Source organism: Rhinolophus ferrumequinum, chromosome 16 (assembly GCF_004115265.2).
Source record: "Rhinolophus ferrumequinum isolate MPI-CBG mRhiFer1 chromosome 16, mRhiFer1_v1.p, whole genome shotgun sequence".
NCBI classification, from domain to species: Eukaryota; Metazoa; Chordata; class Mammalia; order Chiroptera; family Rhinolophidae; genus Rhinolophus; species Rhinolophus ferrumequinum.
The window spans coordinates 63096236-63113882 of record NC_046299.1 but is presented as its reverse complement, the minus strand read 5'-3'; the positions used below and the strand labels follow the sequence as shown (position 1 = coordinate 63113882).

At 46.3% G+C, this 17647-nt stretch overlaps 1 protein-coding gene across 6 annotated transcripts in view; it reads left to right on the top strand.

Annotated features, from left to right (window-relative positions):
• ARHGAP22 (Rho GTPase activating protein 22) overlaps positions 1–17647 on the top strand; it is a 207607-nt gene that overhangs the window by 170499 nt on the left and 19461 nt on the right. For 4 of the 6 annotated variants that reach the window (XM_033129700.1, XM_033129706.1, XM_033129705.1 and 1 more), the window contains one exon: positions 5851–6027. In XM_033129700.1, the coding sequence (XP_032985591.1) occupies positions 5851–6027 (177 nt within the window). The remainder of the gene's footprint in view (positions 1–5850; positions 6028–17647) is intronic. The other 2 variants (XM_033129704.1, XM_033129703.1) reach the window with 1 other exon arrangement.

The window sequence follows — 17647 nt, the reverse complement described above, 5'->3', positions numbered from 1 at the left end:
TACATAGTTACAGAATTTTTTTTCTTGTGATGAGAAGTTTTAAGATCAACTCTCTTAGCAACTTTCAAATATGCAATGCAGTATTATTAACTACAGTTGCCATGGTGTACAATACACCCCCAGGACTATTTTATAACTGGAAGTTTGTATCTTTTGACTCCCTTTACCCATTTGCCCACTTCCTCCTCCCCACACCCCACTTTTCCCCTGCCTCTGGAAACCACCAATCTGTTCTTTGAGATGGGTTTTTGTTTGTTTGTTTTTTAGATTCTATACATAAGTGAGAATGCACAGTGTTTTTCTTTCTCTGTCTGACTTATTTTACTAAGCATAATGCCCTCAAGGTCCATCCATGTTGTTGCTTATAGCAAGATTTCATTGTATTTTATGGCTGAATAATATTTCATTGTATATGTACCACATTTTCTTTATCCATTCATCTATCAATGGACATGTAGGTTGTTTCCATATCTTGGATATTGTGTATAGATAGTCCTGAAATAAACATGGGGGTGCATATATATTTTCGAATTTGTGTTTTTGCTTTCTTCAGATAAATACCCAGAGGTTGAATTGCTGGGTGATATGGTAGTTCTATTTTTAATTTCTTGAGAAACCTCAGTGCTGTTTTCCATTGCGGCTGCACCAATTTACAACCACACTAGTAGTGAACAAGGGTTCCCTTTATTCCACATCCTTTCCGATACTTGTTACCTTGTCTTTTTGATGATAGCCATTCTAACAAGTATGAAGTGGTATCTCATTGCGGTTTTGATTTGCGTTTCCCTGATGATTAGTGACGTTGAGCATTCTTTCATGTACCTGTTGGCCATCGGTATATCTTCTTTGAAAAAATGCCTCTTCTGCCCAGTTTTTAATATGATTGTTTTCTTGCTGTTGAGTTGTTCGAGGTGTGATAAAAAACTACAATGAATGTTTAAATTTAAAAAAATTATTACAGTATAAGACACATTGCCACTAACCCCTTCAAAATACTCCCCCTCACTTAGAACACATTTATCCCATAGTTCCTGCCGCTTTCCGAAGCAGTTCTGGAAGTTCTGTTTTGTGAGTGTCTTTAGTTGCGTTATCCTGGCTGCCTCCATGTCCTGAGTCGATTCAAAATGTTTACCTTTCATGGTCCTTTTGGCTTTGGGGAAGAGCCAGAAGTTGCATGGTGCCAGATCCATGCCAGATCCATAAGGTAGATGAAGACACAATATAAAGTTTTTATTTGACAGAAATTACCATACCAGAAGCAATGTGTGATAATGGAGCCTTTCCGTTGTGATAAAAAAAATACGGTGAATGCTGCTGCCAAGTGCCATCCAATGGAAAGGCAGGGATCTTCAATACAGGAAGCAGCGCATCGAAACTTAGTAACAGTGTGTGACAAGTTTCAACTTGTTCTGTACAGTCAGTCGGGTGTGAGCTATGGTTGAGAGAAGGTGTGTTTTAAAGTGCGCCATAAATCACCCTCCATCATGACAACACTCTGAAAGACACTAAAGACACTCACGAAAGAGGACTTCCAGAACTACTTCAGAAAGTGGCAAGAACGATGGGATAAGTGTGTTCGAAGCGAGGGGGAGTATTTTGAGGGGGATTAATGGCAATGTGTCTTTTACTGTAATAAATTTCTTTTTATTTAAACATTCACCATATTGTTTGATCATACCTCGTATAAGTCCTTTATACACAGAGAGTGCCAAAAACATGTATACACATTTTAAGAAAGGAAAACTGTATTAAAATCGTAATACTCAATATATATACCGATAACAAAAGATGAATACAAGTCACGTTTGACTTCTGCAATTACAAGAGGTGCTCAAAGTGGTTCCCATCAGCGTCCAGACACTTCTGACTACGGCAAAGTACTGCTTGAGCAACGTTGACCAAAGTGTCCACTTGCGTACATTCTTTTGGCATCCCTGGTATTTTGAATATTAACCCCTTATAAGATATATGATTTGCAAGTATTTTCTCCATCCTGTTCTTAAAATAGGGCTAATGACATCACTTCCCATGTAAATGTTCAAATTTCTAAGGCTCAGCAGTTCGTTAATATCATTTCTACCTTAGAGTGTGTGCCAGCCCCGTGGGCTCCGCTGCTGCTGTTAATGTCCCATTCATCATAGATTCTGTGCGTGCCCTCCCAGGCCAGACACTTCTCTGTGTGCTGGAGTTTCTTATAAAACAGACAGGGTAGGGGCGGGTCGAAAATAAAAAGTATAAATAAGCAGGCCATGTAAACACATAAAACATATATGTACTGGATTGTGCTAAGTACTATGGAAAAATTAAGGTCAGGAAGGGTGTGGGTTGTGGTGGGTGTGATGTGGAGTGAAGTTTAAATAGAGTGGTCAGGAAAGGTTCTCCAGGAAGACAACATTTGAGGAAAGATGTAAGAAGGTGAGGGAGTAAATCGTGCCAGTATCTGGGAGAACAGCTTTCCAGGTGACAGCAGGGGCAAAGGGAACACAAGTGCAAAGGCGCTAACACAGGCACATGTCTGCTTGTTCGAGGAATGACAAAGAGCAAAGAGGAGAGCAGCAGAGCAGTCAGAGACATAGCAGATGGCGGGGAGGGGCTTGGAAGACCATTGCAAGGACCTTGCTGAGAGGCGGGCTATTGCAGGTTTTTGAGCAGAGTGTGTGAGCTGGTTTGGGTCACGGCTAGGTCACTGATTTACTCTCCTATCTAAAATAACACCAGAAAAGGACAGAATATAAGAAACATGTTTTTCAAGATATGGGACATTAGACAGTAAAGGACTGACTACTCCAAGAGACGGGGCACAAATGATGTGAGCCCTGCACATGCCCCCGCTTATAGCCCTGAGAAAGTTTCTATATCGGCTGTGAGGCAGGAAGGGGAAAACCAGGTGGATCCCCTAGACTCCATGAGTTAAGGAGACAGAGCTTAGAGACTGAGGAAGCCAAAACATCTAGAATTTTCAGGATAGAATACAAAGGAGGAAAGAGTTGCTCAAAGAGAAAACTCCCTTGGGAACTCATCACCACATGCGTGTAAGGATATTTCTGATTTTATTAATCTCAGAAAGAACAGCTTTTTGTTTTAGTGACTTTTTCTGTGTTTTTCTCTTTGTTTTTCTGGTTACCAAACTCTTTTTACGGGCTAGATAGTAAGTATTTTAGGTTTTAAGATCATATGGTCTGTGCCACGACTGTCTACTCTGCTGTTATAAAATCAGTAAGCCTCTAGCAAGACTGATTGGGGGAAAGACACAAATTACCATTATTAGTAATGAGAGCAGTGACATCACTACAGATTCTTCAAATACTAAGAGAATAGCAAGGGAATATTACGACAACTTTGTACCAATAAATTTGACAACTTAGATGAAATAGGCAAACTCCTTGAAAGATACAAACTACCAAAGCTCACTCAAGACCAAATTTTATATATATATATATATATATATATATATATATGTAATTGAATTTGTTATATAAAGAAAAGAAAACCTTCCCACAAAGAATAGACTTCACTGATGAATTCTACCCAACATTTAAGAAAGAATTAATAGCAACTCTACACAAACTCTTCCATACATATTGAAAAAGAGAGAATACTTACCAGCTTATTCTGTGAGGCCAGCATTACCCTGATACAAAAACCAGACAAAGACATTATAAGAAAAGAAAATGGCAGACCAATATCCTTAATAAATAAGATGAAAAATTCTAAACAAAATTTTAGCAAATTGAATCCTACAATATATAAAAAGGATAATACATCATGACCAATTGTGATTCCAAGAATGTAAGATTGGTTTAACATTTGAAAATCTATCAACATAATTCATCATATTAACAAACAAACAAAAAAAATCATGTGATATCTTAATAGATACAGAAAATGTATTTGACAAAAATCCAACATCCGTTCCTGATAAAAACTCTCAGCAAACTGGGAGTAGAAGAGAACTTCCTCAACTAGAGAAAGGATATCAACAACAAACCTGCAGCAGATATACTTGATGGTGAATAACTCAATGTTTTTGTCATAAGGTGAAGAACAAGACAGGGATGTCCATTCTCACCACTTCTGTTTAACATTGTATCTGAGGCTCTCATCAGTGCAGTTAGACAAGAAAGTATTTACAAAGCACTCAGATTGGAAAGGAAGAACTAAAACGGTCTTAATTTGCAGATGGTACATTCATTTATGTAGGTGCACTGACAAGTCGATGGAGAGAGGATAGTCTGTTCAACAAATGGTACTGGAACAACTGGACAACCATGTACAAAAGGATGAACTTCAATCCATATCTTGTACATATACAAAAACTAACTCATCGACCTAAATGAAAATCCTAAAACTATGAAAATTCTAGAAGAAAATCTAGGAGAAAACTTTTGTAACCTTGGTTTAAGAAAGATTTCTTAGATACGAAACCAGAAGCATATTCAGTAAAAGAAAAAAATGGTAAATTGGGCTTTATCAAAATTAAAAACTTTTGCTCTCGGAAATACACTGTTTATACAATGAAAAGAAAGGGCACAGACTGGGAGAAATATTTGCAAAGCATATATCTGATAGAGGACTTGTATCCAGAATATGTAAAGAACTCTCAAAACTCAATAATGAAAAAAATGAACAACTCATTTAAAAAATGGACAAAAGATTTCAACAGATATTTCACTGAAAAGATGCACGGATGGCTCTATCAGCCCCACCCCAGTGGGCCGCCTAATTTGAGGGGGGTGGCAGGGGCATGGGGTGCGTCAGAGCCCACAGCCCAGAGCTGGAGACTTTGAATCCCTGACAGTACTATGTGTTAACTGCGTGACTTCAGACAAGTTCCTTAATCACTCTGTGCTTCAGTTTCCTCCATCTGTAAAATGCAAATAGTACTAGTACCTCTCTCAGAGTCCCTGTGAAGATTAAAGTATCCTAGGAGCGAAGGTGTGCCTGTCAGCTTTGTTCATTTGAGTGTCTGCAGCTTCTAGAAGAGTCCCAGGCAGGTACCAAACACTCAGTAAGCACCTATTCCTGTCTGGTCTCCATCCTGGGGCTGTAGGCTCCAGCAAGGACCATCCTGGGTGTCACAGTTCTCCCCACTGCCATCCCACCCCCTTGGGAACACGGGTCCCAGGATTCACCCCACCAGCAGACTGTCCTGGTTAAGGTCTCAGGCCCTGGGAGCTTAGGAAGTACATCGGGAAGTTACATATTATGGGATGTTGGGAGTGCATAAAGACAAGGTCATTCTTGAGACTCTCTTAAATTTCCTATAAAGCTCAGTATAAATGATTTTAAACACATCCCAAAGACTAATTCATTCACACATGAAAGATTAATTCGTTTACAGATGAAAATGTGAGCTCCACTGGAGCTACTGGAGGGAAAAGTCAGTTTACAAACAACTGTCTGAGCTTTCCCGTCCTTCCACCTTTAGAGAAGGAGCCAATGCCCAGCTGTGAGCAGGGACAGGTGCAGAATCCTGTCCCCAGGTGTTTACTCTGGGTACTGAACTTCAAACTGGCCTCAGATCAGCATGCTTTTTTTTTTTTTCCCTAATATGTGCCCCAGGATGATTTTAATGATTTCTGATTTGATATGGAAAAATAACAAGACTAAGGGAGAAAAGGGAAACCGGATAGTGCCCCAAAGACAGACCTGTGAGGTGTGGAAGGGATGGGCTGCATAATAAGAACCCAAAGCGGGCTGTTGCTGAAAGGTGTTGGAGAGAGGGCTTTTTCCCAGCCCAGGGAATACAGAACTAAGCGCTGTTGGGGCTGGAGAGAGTGCTGTGGGGGAAGGGCACCTGCTGTCTGCACAGGGGGCCCTGCAGTAAGCCTGTGTCTCCCTGTCTTACAGGTGGTGCCGGGGAGCGGGAGAAGGTGCCGGCCAACCCCGAGGCGCTCCTGCTCATGGCCAGCTCCCAGCGTGACATGGAGGACTGGGTGCAGGCCATCCGCCGGGTCATCTGGGCCCCATTTGGTGGAGGTACTGCCCGTAGCCCGCATGCTCACCCTGTAGAACCCTTGCCTCCAGGTAATCATGCCCCTCCCCCATACTGGCCTGCAGGTCTCCTCTGCTCAGGACTCCCTGGCTGTGCCCTGTGCTGCTGATGGCATGCTGGCACTGTCATCCTGTCCTGTACGAGGCCCTCAGGAGCGGCCCCTCAGCTGCACCAAGCCAGCTCTGGCAGGGAAATCAGGGCCACTTTCAGACACACGCCCTCCTCCACCAAAGAGGCCTGTGGCTTTTGCGTACTTGCCTCTCTGCATCCGAGCCCGGCCGGAAGCTGGGGGTGTGTGAGGTGGACTGCACAGAGGCCAGAAGTGGCCCTCACGGTGTCACGGCAGATGCCGCAGTACAGCGTCCATCCTGCTGCAGCCACACAGGGCCCCCACGCTGCCTACAAAACCCGCCCCCTGTGCCTGATAAGGAAGCTGCAGTTCCCATTTACTCACTTCCTCCTTTATTAAAAACACTTATTGGCTGAGTGCCTAGAATGTACCTGGTTGTGTTCTGGACGCGAGGAATTCAGTGATAAGCAAAGTAGACGAAGCCTCCACCCTCCACTCCCCTCTGGTGTCCTGTGCGAGACAGACAGTCGGCAAGTAAACGTGGCACGTGGTATCCAGTAGCGAGAAGCACAGTGGGCAAAATAAAGCTAAGTGGGAGGGCAGAGGGGAAGTTGGGTTAGAGTTTGCAACCTGCCCAGCTTAACAGCGTTGCCAGGGGAATGCTGGGGGAAGAGCATTTAGGCAGAGGGACCAGCAAGTACAAAGGCCCTGAGGTGGGATTTTGTGATGGGAACACGGAATCTCAGGAAGGCCAGTGGGTGTGAGGGAGTGAGGACAGGAGAGGAGAGGACCAGAGGCGACAGGTGTCACTGAGGCCTTGGGGACACGGTAGGCACTTCAGATTTTGTTCTCAATTGATGGGGCATCAGGGAGGGCTGTGAGCAAGAGACAGATATGACCTGAGTTAGATTTATCTAAGAGGAGCCCTCTGGCTGCCATGTGAGGGACCATAGAGGGACAAGAGTGGATGCAACGGGCTGGGACAGTCATGGCAAGGCCACGGGGCATGGGCTGGTGTAGGAGACGAGGGGACAGTGAGGCGTGTCAGCTGTGGATATGTTCTGAAGCTGGAGCTGGGGGTTTTGTCATGGTCTAGACAAGAGGTACGAGAGAGCAAAGATGACTCCCAGCTATGCAGTGCTGTCTCGGTGGGTAGTGTCCCTGTGAAGTCATCGTGAAAACAGCTCTTAGAGGATCACCATCTCTACTCCCACTGAATGTAGAGACCAGGGTCTTCGGGCTGGCTGGGTTCTGACCACAGGAGCCACGCGCGTCCTCTCTGCTCCGACACGGTGTTTGATTGGTGCCCCAGCCAGACAGAGGCAGAAGCTCGCCTTTGGGGTCTCACTGCCTGTCTCTAGATCCTGCCTGACCTGCAGACTGAACCCCTTCCTTCACTCCTCACCTCACCAGCTCTCCTCTCCCATTCCTGGCTGCAGAGTTCCTGGCCACCTTTCAGAGAACCACCAATCTCTCATGTGGAAGAGTCGACATAACTTTCAAAGTCAGAATTTTTCTCGTGGGCTTCATAAATGGCCTCACACTGTGAGCCATGGCCTCCCTCCCTGGCCTCTGATGATTGCAGCAGATATGACCCACTGCCCCAGTTGAGTGATCTGGAAAGACCCATGCCCACCCAGGGATTTCTGCAGCCCCCACAGGCTTCCGTTGGTACAGGATGGTTGAAAGTGAATCGGTGGATGAGAATAGAGCCCAGAAGCAGATTTCTGTGCAGCCAGACTTTGCTTTATGTCAGGTAGCCCCTTTGAGACCAGGGAAAGGAGAACATCATCATGATCTTGGGGTAGAGAAAGATTTTTAAATGAATTACAAAACACATTAACCTTTTAGGAAAAGTTTGACGAAGTGTACTACATAAAATGGAGAGCATCTGTTCTTTAAAAGGTAGATTGAGAACATGAAAGGATAAGCTGTAGGTTGGGAGAAGGGATTTGCTACACATGCAACCATCACATGACTTACACCTCAAACTCCTACAAATCAGTAAGGCAAAGACAGACAAGCCAGTGCAAACAGGCAACAGACTTGCACAGCACTTCACAAAAGAAGAAATCCCCGTGGCCAGTGAACGTAGGCAGTGGTGCTCAGCCTCCTCAGTGGTCAGGGAAATGCAGATGAAGCCGCATGTGATCCTTCCACTCCCCCACCAAGACGGCCAAATGAGAAAGACGGCACGTTCCAAGAGGTGACCTATAGACACTCGCACGTATTGCTCGGGAAGTAGTTGGCAGTATCTGCAAAAGTCAGTGCTCTGCCACCTATGTCCTAGCGCTTCCACTGCTAGGCGTGTCCCTAAGAGAAATACGTGTGCAGTATGCCAGGAGCTTCGTACGTGTCAGATGCTCGCAGAAGCCTTATTTCTGATGGCCTGATGTCAACCTAATGTTTAACAACAATACAATGGGTAAGTAAATACGATGCATTCTTACAACAGAAAACTCACAGTGAGAGTGCGTTCACTACAGCTCTACGCAACAACATGCCTAAATCCTAAAAACATACTGTGGGACCAGGGAAGCCCAATACGTGCTTTGTGATTCCATTTATATAAAGCTGAAAAACAGGGCAAAGGTACACTATATTGTGTATAGATAGATAATGAGGCAGCAAAAATACAAAGAACGCAAAGAAATGAAGGACAGAAAAGTCAGCATGGTAATCATAGTTACAGAGGTATTCATTTTGCAATAATTTGTTCATCTGTACATATATACTTTAAGTACTTTTCTGGATGTGTGCATATTTCACCACAAAAAAAGATAAAAAATAAGTAAATCAAAGAAAGAAAGAAGAGAAACTATGGGTCAAAGAATCTAAGTAATTTGTCCAAGACGACAGAGCTCGTGAGGGAGCAGAGCTGAGAGATGAAGGCCGATGTTCTGAGCCCAAGGGCTGTGATTTGTCCCGGCCCAGCAGGACAGTGTCACCCATGGTCTACTAGCACTCAGGGTACGGGCTCCCCCACCCAAGGATACATCTTACTCTCTTTTCTCCATCTCTGTCTCTAACCCTCTCTTTTCTTTATCTCTCTCTATCTCTATATCATCTCTATCTATCTCTATCTCCATCTCTATCTCTGTAGCTGTCTCTATCTCTTTTCTTTATCTCTGCCTATCTCATCTCTATATCTCTCTATCTCTGTCCCTCCCTCTCTCCGTGCTTGCTCAGAATGAGGACCCTTTGCAGAATCCCACGTAGAACCCAGATTCGCCCTCCTCCCTTCCCTCCCTCAAACTTGTCAGGCTGTGTGCTGTGTGAAGAACTTGCAAGAATTAAAACAGGAACCTTCATCAAAGGCGCTTATCTCCATTCTGCCAGAACTATAGAGGAAACGCAGAAATCCTGGGGGTTAGCGGCAGACATGTCTGGGCAAGCATGGGCACTTGCAGGTGGGCTCAGTCACCCTCTGGAGGTTTCCTGGCAAAGCTGTTATTAGACTGGGTTCCCCTGGAAAGGAGGCTTAGAGGATCAGTGCTTCTTTCACTATTTAATAATGGACCCCAAGAGACCTTTCGAACATGTTTGTTCTGGCAGAGAGTCGGCCACCTCTGACAGACACAAATGAGCAATGTACCCGTTGCAGTTGGGAGAGAGCCCGGGCATCCCCACAGGGAAAACGGGTGTAGTCCAGTGGGTCAGGGGAGCCTGTTACTGAGGATGGCCTGCCCAGGGCTGGGCCTGACTGGAGTGCCCCTTGTCTGGACGTTCATTGATTCATTCCTTCAGTCAGTCAGTCATTCACTTGAGAATGTCTTCTAGGTGCTGGGGATACAGCAGTGAACAGGAAATACCAGGTCCCTGTCCGCATGGAATGTGTGTCCTAGTGGAGGAGACAGATAATAAACAAGATAAGTAAGCCCATTGTAGGTCAGATGGTAGTGAGCTCAGTGGAGAAAGATGAGGTGGGGAGGGCAAGTTGGGGGGATGGGGGGTCGGAGGTTAGTGACATTTGAGTAAAGGAGATGAAGGGGTGAATTAAACATATTTTTGGGCAGCGAGTTTTGGAGGCAGAGGCAGAAGTGTCCATGTTGGACGAGCAGCAAGGAGGCTGGTGTGGCTAGAGCAGAGTCTGTGAAGGCAGAAAGAGGAAGAAACAGGTCAGAGAAGTAATGGGGTGGTAAATAATCAGTAGGACTTTGTGGTCAGAGTGGTGACTGGCTTTTCCTCTGAGTGAGGTGGTGCCATTTGCAGGTTTGGAACAGGAGTGGCAGAGCCTGACTGAAGTTCTAATGGGATCCCTCTGGCTGCTGTGTTGAGAATAGATGAAAGAAGGCAAGGACGAAACAGGGAGACCAGTTGGGTGCTTATTACACAATCATGCAGGTGAGAGATGATGGTGGCTTGGCCCATGATGGTGTTGGTGATGAGAAATAATTGAATTTTTGATGTATTTTGAAGGTAGATCCAGTAGTATTTCCCTGCTGGAATGGAAGACAGGTGTAAGAGAATAAGAGAAGTCAGGGATAATTCCAAAATGTTTTGATTAAAGCAACTGGAAGGATGGGTTAGCTATTAACTGAGATGAGAAAGACCACAGGAAGTATATTTGTTTGGAAAGAATATCGAGAGTTCACTTTGAGGCTTAGTCTGAGATATGTATGAGAAAGAGGTTCAAGTTTGGATGTCAAGCAGGCAGTTAGACATTTAAGTCTAGAGATTAAGAGAGATGACTGGGTTGGAGAAAGAATGTGGGGGCCATCAACACATATTTGGGGTTTGAAGCCATAAGGCTGGATGAGACACCAGCAAGAAAGTGTAGGGAGAACAGAACCAGGGCTGAGTCTTGAGCTACTCCCCAGTAAAAAGTCAGGGAGCAGAGGAGGAGCCAGCAGAAGGGCCTGGGAAGAAGGACCAGAGGGGGAGAGGAGCCAGGAACGAGTGGGGTCCCTGAGCTGAGTGAAGAGAGTGTCTAAGGAAAAAGGAGCAGGGGTCAACTGCAGCATGCACTGCTGATACATCGATCAGAAGAGAACAGACATTGGGCACATTTCATTGGTGACGTGGACAAGGTGGTTTGGTGGAGAACTGGGGATAGAGGCTGAAAATTGTGGGTACGAGAGAGGATAAGAGGAGGGGAATTGGAGTGTGAACATAGCCAATTCTCTCAAGGAGCTTGCTGTAAGGGAAAGAGAGAAATGGGACAGTAGCTGGGGGGAGAAGTCAGGTAGAGGGTTTTATTTATTCATTTATTTCTTTTAAGTTGAGAGACAAAACAGCAATGCAAAAGACCAGTGGTGCACGAGAGGGAGAGGAGAATTGCTGGAGCATCAGTATCTATCATGGATATAGATGCAAAAATGCTCAATAAAATACTAATAAATTGAATCCAGCAATATCTGAAAGGATTATACACCATGTTCAAATGAGATTTGTCCCAGGAATGCAAGGATGGTTTAACATCTGAAAATCAATTAATGTAATCCATCAATAGAATAAAAGACAAAAGCCACATGATCATCTCAGTAGACTCAGAAAAAGTATTTGAAGCAATTCAGCAGCCTTTCACGATAAGAACACTCAATGGTTTTAGGGATAGAAAGGAACTTCCTGCTAAAGGGCGTGTACAAAAACCCCACAGATAACATCATACTTAATGGAGAAAGATTGGATGCTTTTCCTCTAAGATCAGGAACAAGACAAGGATTCTCACCTTCACCATTTCTAATTCAGCATTGTACTAACTGCTCATAGTCAGAGCAATTAGTCAAGAAATTCAAGTAAAATTCATCCAGATTGGAAAGAAGTAAAAGTATCTTTTTTTCATAGATGACATGATCTTGTATACGGAAAAATCTTAAGAAAGCTGTTTGGAAACTATTAGAACTTTAAAAAATTCAGCAAGATTGCAGGATACAAGGTCCAGATACACTAATCAATTGCATTTCAATACAGTAGCAATGAGCAAACTGGAAATAAAATCAAGAAAACTTCATTTACTGTAACATCCAAAAGAATAAGTTAGGAATAAATTTAATAAAAAAATACAAAACTGATACTCTGAAAGTGACAAAAATTGCTGAAAGAGATTAAAGAAGACCTAAATAAATGGAAAGACATCGCAGGTTCATGGATCTGAAGACTTGATATTGTGAACAAGACAGCACTCCCCAGTGGATCTCTGGAGTTCGTGCCCAGCTCCAGAAACAAGGTCCCGGGAGGCCCTGTCAGGCAGCACCTCCTAGCCAGCTCTCTGTGAGAGGGGATAGAGGGGAGTCACAGGTACCCAGGGCTGCCCGGCTTGCATGGGTGAGTTCTTGCCTGGTTACCTGAAGAGACCTGCAAGCCCTCGAAGGTGGGTCTTATGTGCATAGGAGGGTGCTTAGCAAAGCCGGTTGCATTGAAGTGTGAGAAGAGGCAGAGTGAGCACAGGTTTCAGTATCAGGGTGTGGTCTGGGTGTAATCTGGTTCTTTCCCTTGCTTGTTCTGTGACCCTAGACATGCCATTTGTCCTGTCTGTGTCCTAGTTTGCAAAACAAGAATAAGAACACCTTTGCAGGATTGTCATGAAAATTAAAAGAGAAAACGGGTGCAAAATAGTCAGCAGGTTAGTACTAGATAGTCCTTATTTATTCAACTAGCATCTGCCATGTACAAGCAGGAGACAGGCAGGGAAGAAAAGAGATCAGACAAAGCTTTCATGCTGCTACCCAAGACAGGCAATAACAAGGAAAGTACATCATGAGGCATAGAGCAGTGGTTCTGAAACGTTTGCTAGCATCAGAATCACCCAGAGGAAGGCTTGTAAAAATAGACTGCTGGCTCCACCCACAGAGTTTCCAACTCACTTGGGTGGAGCCCTAGAATTTGTGTTTCTAAGTACTGCTGGTATGGGACCCACATTTTGAGTGCTACTGTTTTAGAAGGTGATGAGTTCTATTGAAAGGAAAAAAATAGGGCAGTTTTAAATACAGTGGTGACGGCGGGCCTGATGAAAGTGATATTCAAACAAATTCTTGAATAAGGCAAGAAAGGGGTTTTGGAAGATGATTCTGGAAGTGTGCCAGACCGAGGCAGCCGCTCAGGCAAAAGCAGCAAACATCTGATGTGGTCTTGAACCAGCGCCAAGGCAGGTGGGCAGGAGGGAGTGAGGGGCCCGGCCAGAGGGGACGGGGCCTGGTGACTGAGGCCTCGTGGGCCCATGTTAGGAGGGTGCTTAGCAAAGCTGGTTGCATTGAAGTGTGAGAAGAGACAGAGTGAGCACAGGTCTCAGTACCAGCTTTTACTCCTAAGTGCAATGGGGAAGGGAGCACTGGCAGGCTTTGAGCTGCGGACTGACGTGATTTGACACAGTTTCAAAGGAGCACTCTGACTGCTGACCAGAGGGACAGGGGAAAGCTCAGAGACTCAGACGTAGGAATCCAGGCAAGAGACAGCCGCTTTCATATGGTGGGGAGTGGTGAAATGATCGGATTCCAGATCTGTTTTCAAAACAGGACCCACAAGGTCTGGGTGATGGTGTGAGGGAAAGGGGGCAGTGAACATGGACTCCAAGGACCCGAAGGACAGAGTTGTCATGAACTAAGTGGGGAAGACTCAGCGTGGAGCAGGTTTGGGAGGTCGCGGCAAGACCATAGCTTTGTTGGAACACGTTTGAGTTTGAAATGTCTATTAGTTATTAAGTCCGCAGAGATACTGAGTGGGCAGCTGGATGCAGGAGTCTGGGGGGCCAGAATTAGCGCTTAATAACCAGTAGCATGGTAAGTCCCACCTACGGGTCAGGCAAAGCCCAGAAGCTGTTTGTCCAGCCTTACAGGCAGCAGCATGATGTGACAGTCCGGGAGCAGGGAGCCCGGCCTGGGAACGGTGTCCCTGCCCAGAGGGACTGCTGTGTGCTGGGGAGGGGCACGAGGGGCCAGGCAGCAGGCCTGCAGTGGCCATCAGAGCCCCGCTGCCCGAGCCCAGCTGTGTGGCTGCTACAGGCCCTTGGAGACACTTTCCTCTGACCAGTTCTCCTGCCCTCGGGTTCTTCAGAAATCTTGGGAGGGGAGTGTGAAGGAGGGACAAATGCAGCTCCCAGAGGCCACAGGGCAGGACACTTGACATGGAGACTCAGCTTCAAGACAACTAGGAGGGACACAAAGCAACCTTGTTAATCCAGCTGGTAGCCATCTTTATTTGCTGGAGTGGCATCTGTAAACGGAAGCCCTCAAGGCACAATCATGTTCAGAATGCAAGGTCACTGGCCCCAGCCCAGGCTGGCAATGGTGGAGCCTGAGGTCCTAGTGGGCCACTTCTCTCCAATGCTGCTTCACTATAGCCCAGCTCTTCTGGGACATTCAAGAAGAGTCTTCTTTCCAGTACCCCTGAATGTGACCCAGCAGGCCAGGGGGCCTGGGCCTTTCCTGGTAGTCCTTTCAAAAAAGGAGAGAAAGGACTGTTGCTGACCTGGGTCACTAAGCCAGGAGAAGGGGCATTTGAGTCTGATTCTGGTGCCCTCAGCCCATTCTAGTACGCCCTGATGAGGAGCTACCTGCAGGCCTTGGACCTGTCGAGGCCCCAGGCTCATAAAGGGCAGATAGGGCCTCTCCTGGGCATAGGAATTGGCTCACAGGAGACCTCCCGGTGTCCTATGGTCCAGGTCTCTGGACGTCCTTCCCTGCACTGTCCCAGGAGTCTGTGAGCTTGGATCCCCAAGGCAGAGGGAAACCCCCCGCCACAGTCCCCACTGACAGGACGGCCAGGGATCCTGGGACTGTTCCCCAGGAGAACAGAGGCGGAGGAACAGCTGCCGTATCTTGGGAGAGCCTGGCAAGTCAGTGAGAGTGATTTACAGGGGCTGCTCACCAGAGCTTTCTGGGCAACTCAGGACAGTAACTTCAGCTGCTTTTTACCAGCTTTGCTGGACCCTTATACCCTCCTGCCCTCCCAGCACGTGTGATGGGAGTGCCCTGTCAGCGTGGCCTGCAGGGCTTCAGCTCTGCTAAGGAGAGCTCAGTTCACAGAGCAGAAAAGAGCTCCTCACAGTCGCTGCGAAGATGAGGCCAGTGCAGAGTGTGTGCCAGTGACGCCACACGAGGCCCTGGCAACCCAGCCACAGGGCGAAGGTGGGCAGAGGTAGCCACTCGCCAGAACAGCTAACGTTTATTCAGTGTGTCCCCGTGCTGAGCTCTGCATCTCAACTGACCTTCACAACAGCTGATAAAACAAGTCCTGTTATAATCCCCTTACAGGTGAGGACACTGAGCAGCAGGGAGGCTCAGGTGATCTGTCCAGGTCACAAAGGAGGCAGGAAGCCGACATTCTAACCTAGGTCTGATGGAGCTTAGAGCCCCAGTGCTGGATGACCAGTCTGTGGGATAGGATGCCAGGAGACCTCCCGGTGTCCTATGGTCCAGTTCTCTGGCCCTCAGATTTTTCCAGGCAGCCTTGGTTCTCTACATCTGGCTGAGGAAAAAGGGAGAGATATAATACTTGCCATATGCTACTCTTGCCAGGAGTTGTATCAAAATTATGTTGTAGAAGGGGTCAGAGAGGCCCAGAGAGGTCGAGCAACTTGCCTAACAGCACGCCGCCACAGGGCTGGGAGGAGGCAGCCCACCACCAGCATGAGCCCATCCCTGGATTCTCTCTCGCCAGGTGGGCTTCAGAGTGCCTGAGCTGTCTTGCTGGGGGATGGTGCTCGTGGACAGGCAGTCATGACTGAGGACACAGGCAGTCCCTGAGGTTTTGGACCCAGGTCCTATAGGACACACGGCTCAGAAATAAGGGGCACCCCAGCTGAAGAGGTCCCCTGTCACCAGGTACTTGTTTGAGAGAACAGATCCTCAGCCTTTCAGCTCCCTGGCTCTGCCTCAAGAAGGCAATTTCATGACGACCTCTGCACACCGCCTCCCAACAAGCCCCATGGCTAAAAACAATCCCCAAGGTGGGATGGGTGTTGTCCGGGCCAGGTTGTAACCTGGCATTCATTATGGCAGAACATGTCACAGTCCAGAGTCTTCTAAATGGGAAGGAGCTGCAAACTTCCATCCCACCTTGTGGGGGGTGTGGAGTGGGGGCTGGGGATGTTTCCAGGTGGAGGGTAGAAGGGATTCCATAGAGACCAGCAGGTAAGGAAACTGAGGCTGGAGAAGAGAAAGCAAGTCAGCACAGGAGCCCACCTGGGAGAGTTCTACCGCCTGAGTCGGTGCCTTCGCTGAACCTGAGATAGAGCTACTCAGACCCAATGTGTCCCTGGCAGGGGACACATTGGAAGGTTTTAGGGCAGGGCATTCCTGGGCTTGTGGCCTGCAAACCTGCCTTCCCACCCCCAACACACACCAGGAACTCCCCTTCCCACCTTCATATTTACCTGAACCCTGGGAAGGGAGAATACCGAGACCCCCCCACCCCACGTACACACCCAGGGTTTGGGAGGACTTCAGCCTGCTCCCCACACAAGTGTCAGGATCAGGACTAGGGAGCCGCATTAGTCCAGGGCACAAAATTTAAGGGGGCACCAAAAACTCAGGAATCAAGATAAACATTTTATTGTAGTAGTTTTTAAAATGCAAATTAATGCCCCCCCTGTGTTAAATCCACTGTGTTGTGTTAGTTTCTTATTGCTGCTCTAACAAATTGCCACAAATTTAGCGCCATAAAACAGCACAAATTTATTCTCTCATGTTCTGGTCAGAAGTCAGAACTGAGTCTCAGGAAGCTAAAATCAAGGTGTGGGCACACTGGTTCCTTCTGAGGCTCCACGGGAGCGCCTGTGCCCTGCCTCTGCCACCTTCCGGAGGCTGCCCACACTCCTTGGCTGTGGCCTCATTCCCATCTCTGCTTCCCTCCTTATATTGTCTCCTCTTGTACAGTTGAACCTTGAACAACATGGGGGTTAGGGACACCGATCCCCATATAATCCAAAATCCATGTGTAACTTTTAACTCCCCCAGAACTTGATTACTATTAGGCTACTGTTGACCAGAAGCCTTACCGATGACATAAACAGTCGATTAACACATATTTTGTATGTCATATGTATTATATACTGTATTCTTATCATAAAGCACTCTAGAGAAAAGAAAATGTTATTAAGCAAATCGTAAGGAAAACACACAGTATTTATTGAGGAAAATCCATGTATAAGTGGACTCAAGCAGTTCAAACTGTGTCAAAGATCAACAGTACAGTCAAATTTCCCTCTGCCTGCCTCTTATAAAGCCCACTTGGATAATCCAGAAAAATCTTTCCATCTTTAATTTAATCATGCCTACAAAGTCCCTTTTACGAGGTAGGTAACATAGTCACAGGTTCTGGGGATTAGGACATGGGCATCTTTGGGGAGCCCTTACTCAGCCTACCACATCCATGATGAACAAAATATCAAAATGTTAAATAACGACAGGGTCTGTGGGTGGGATTAGAGTGAGGCACTCACAAAGTCTGTGCAGATGCAGGGTCAGATCCTGTCTATTTAAAATTTTGATGTTTTGTTCATCATGGATTTTTTGCATTAATTTGTATTTTTAAAAAATATCGCAAGAAAATATTGATCTCGATTACTGAAGTTTTTGGCACCCTCTTAAAGTTTGCTCCTGTGGTGAGTGGCTTGCTTGCCTCACCCTCGCCCAGGCCCTGCT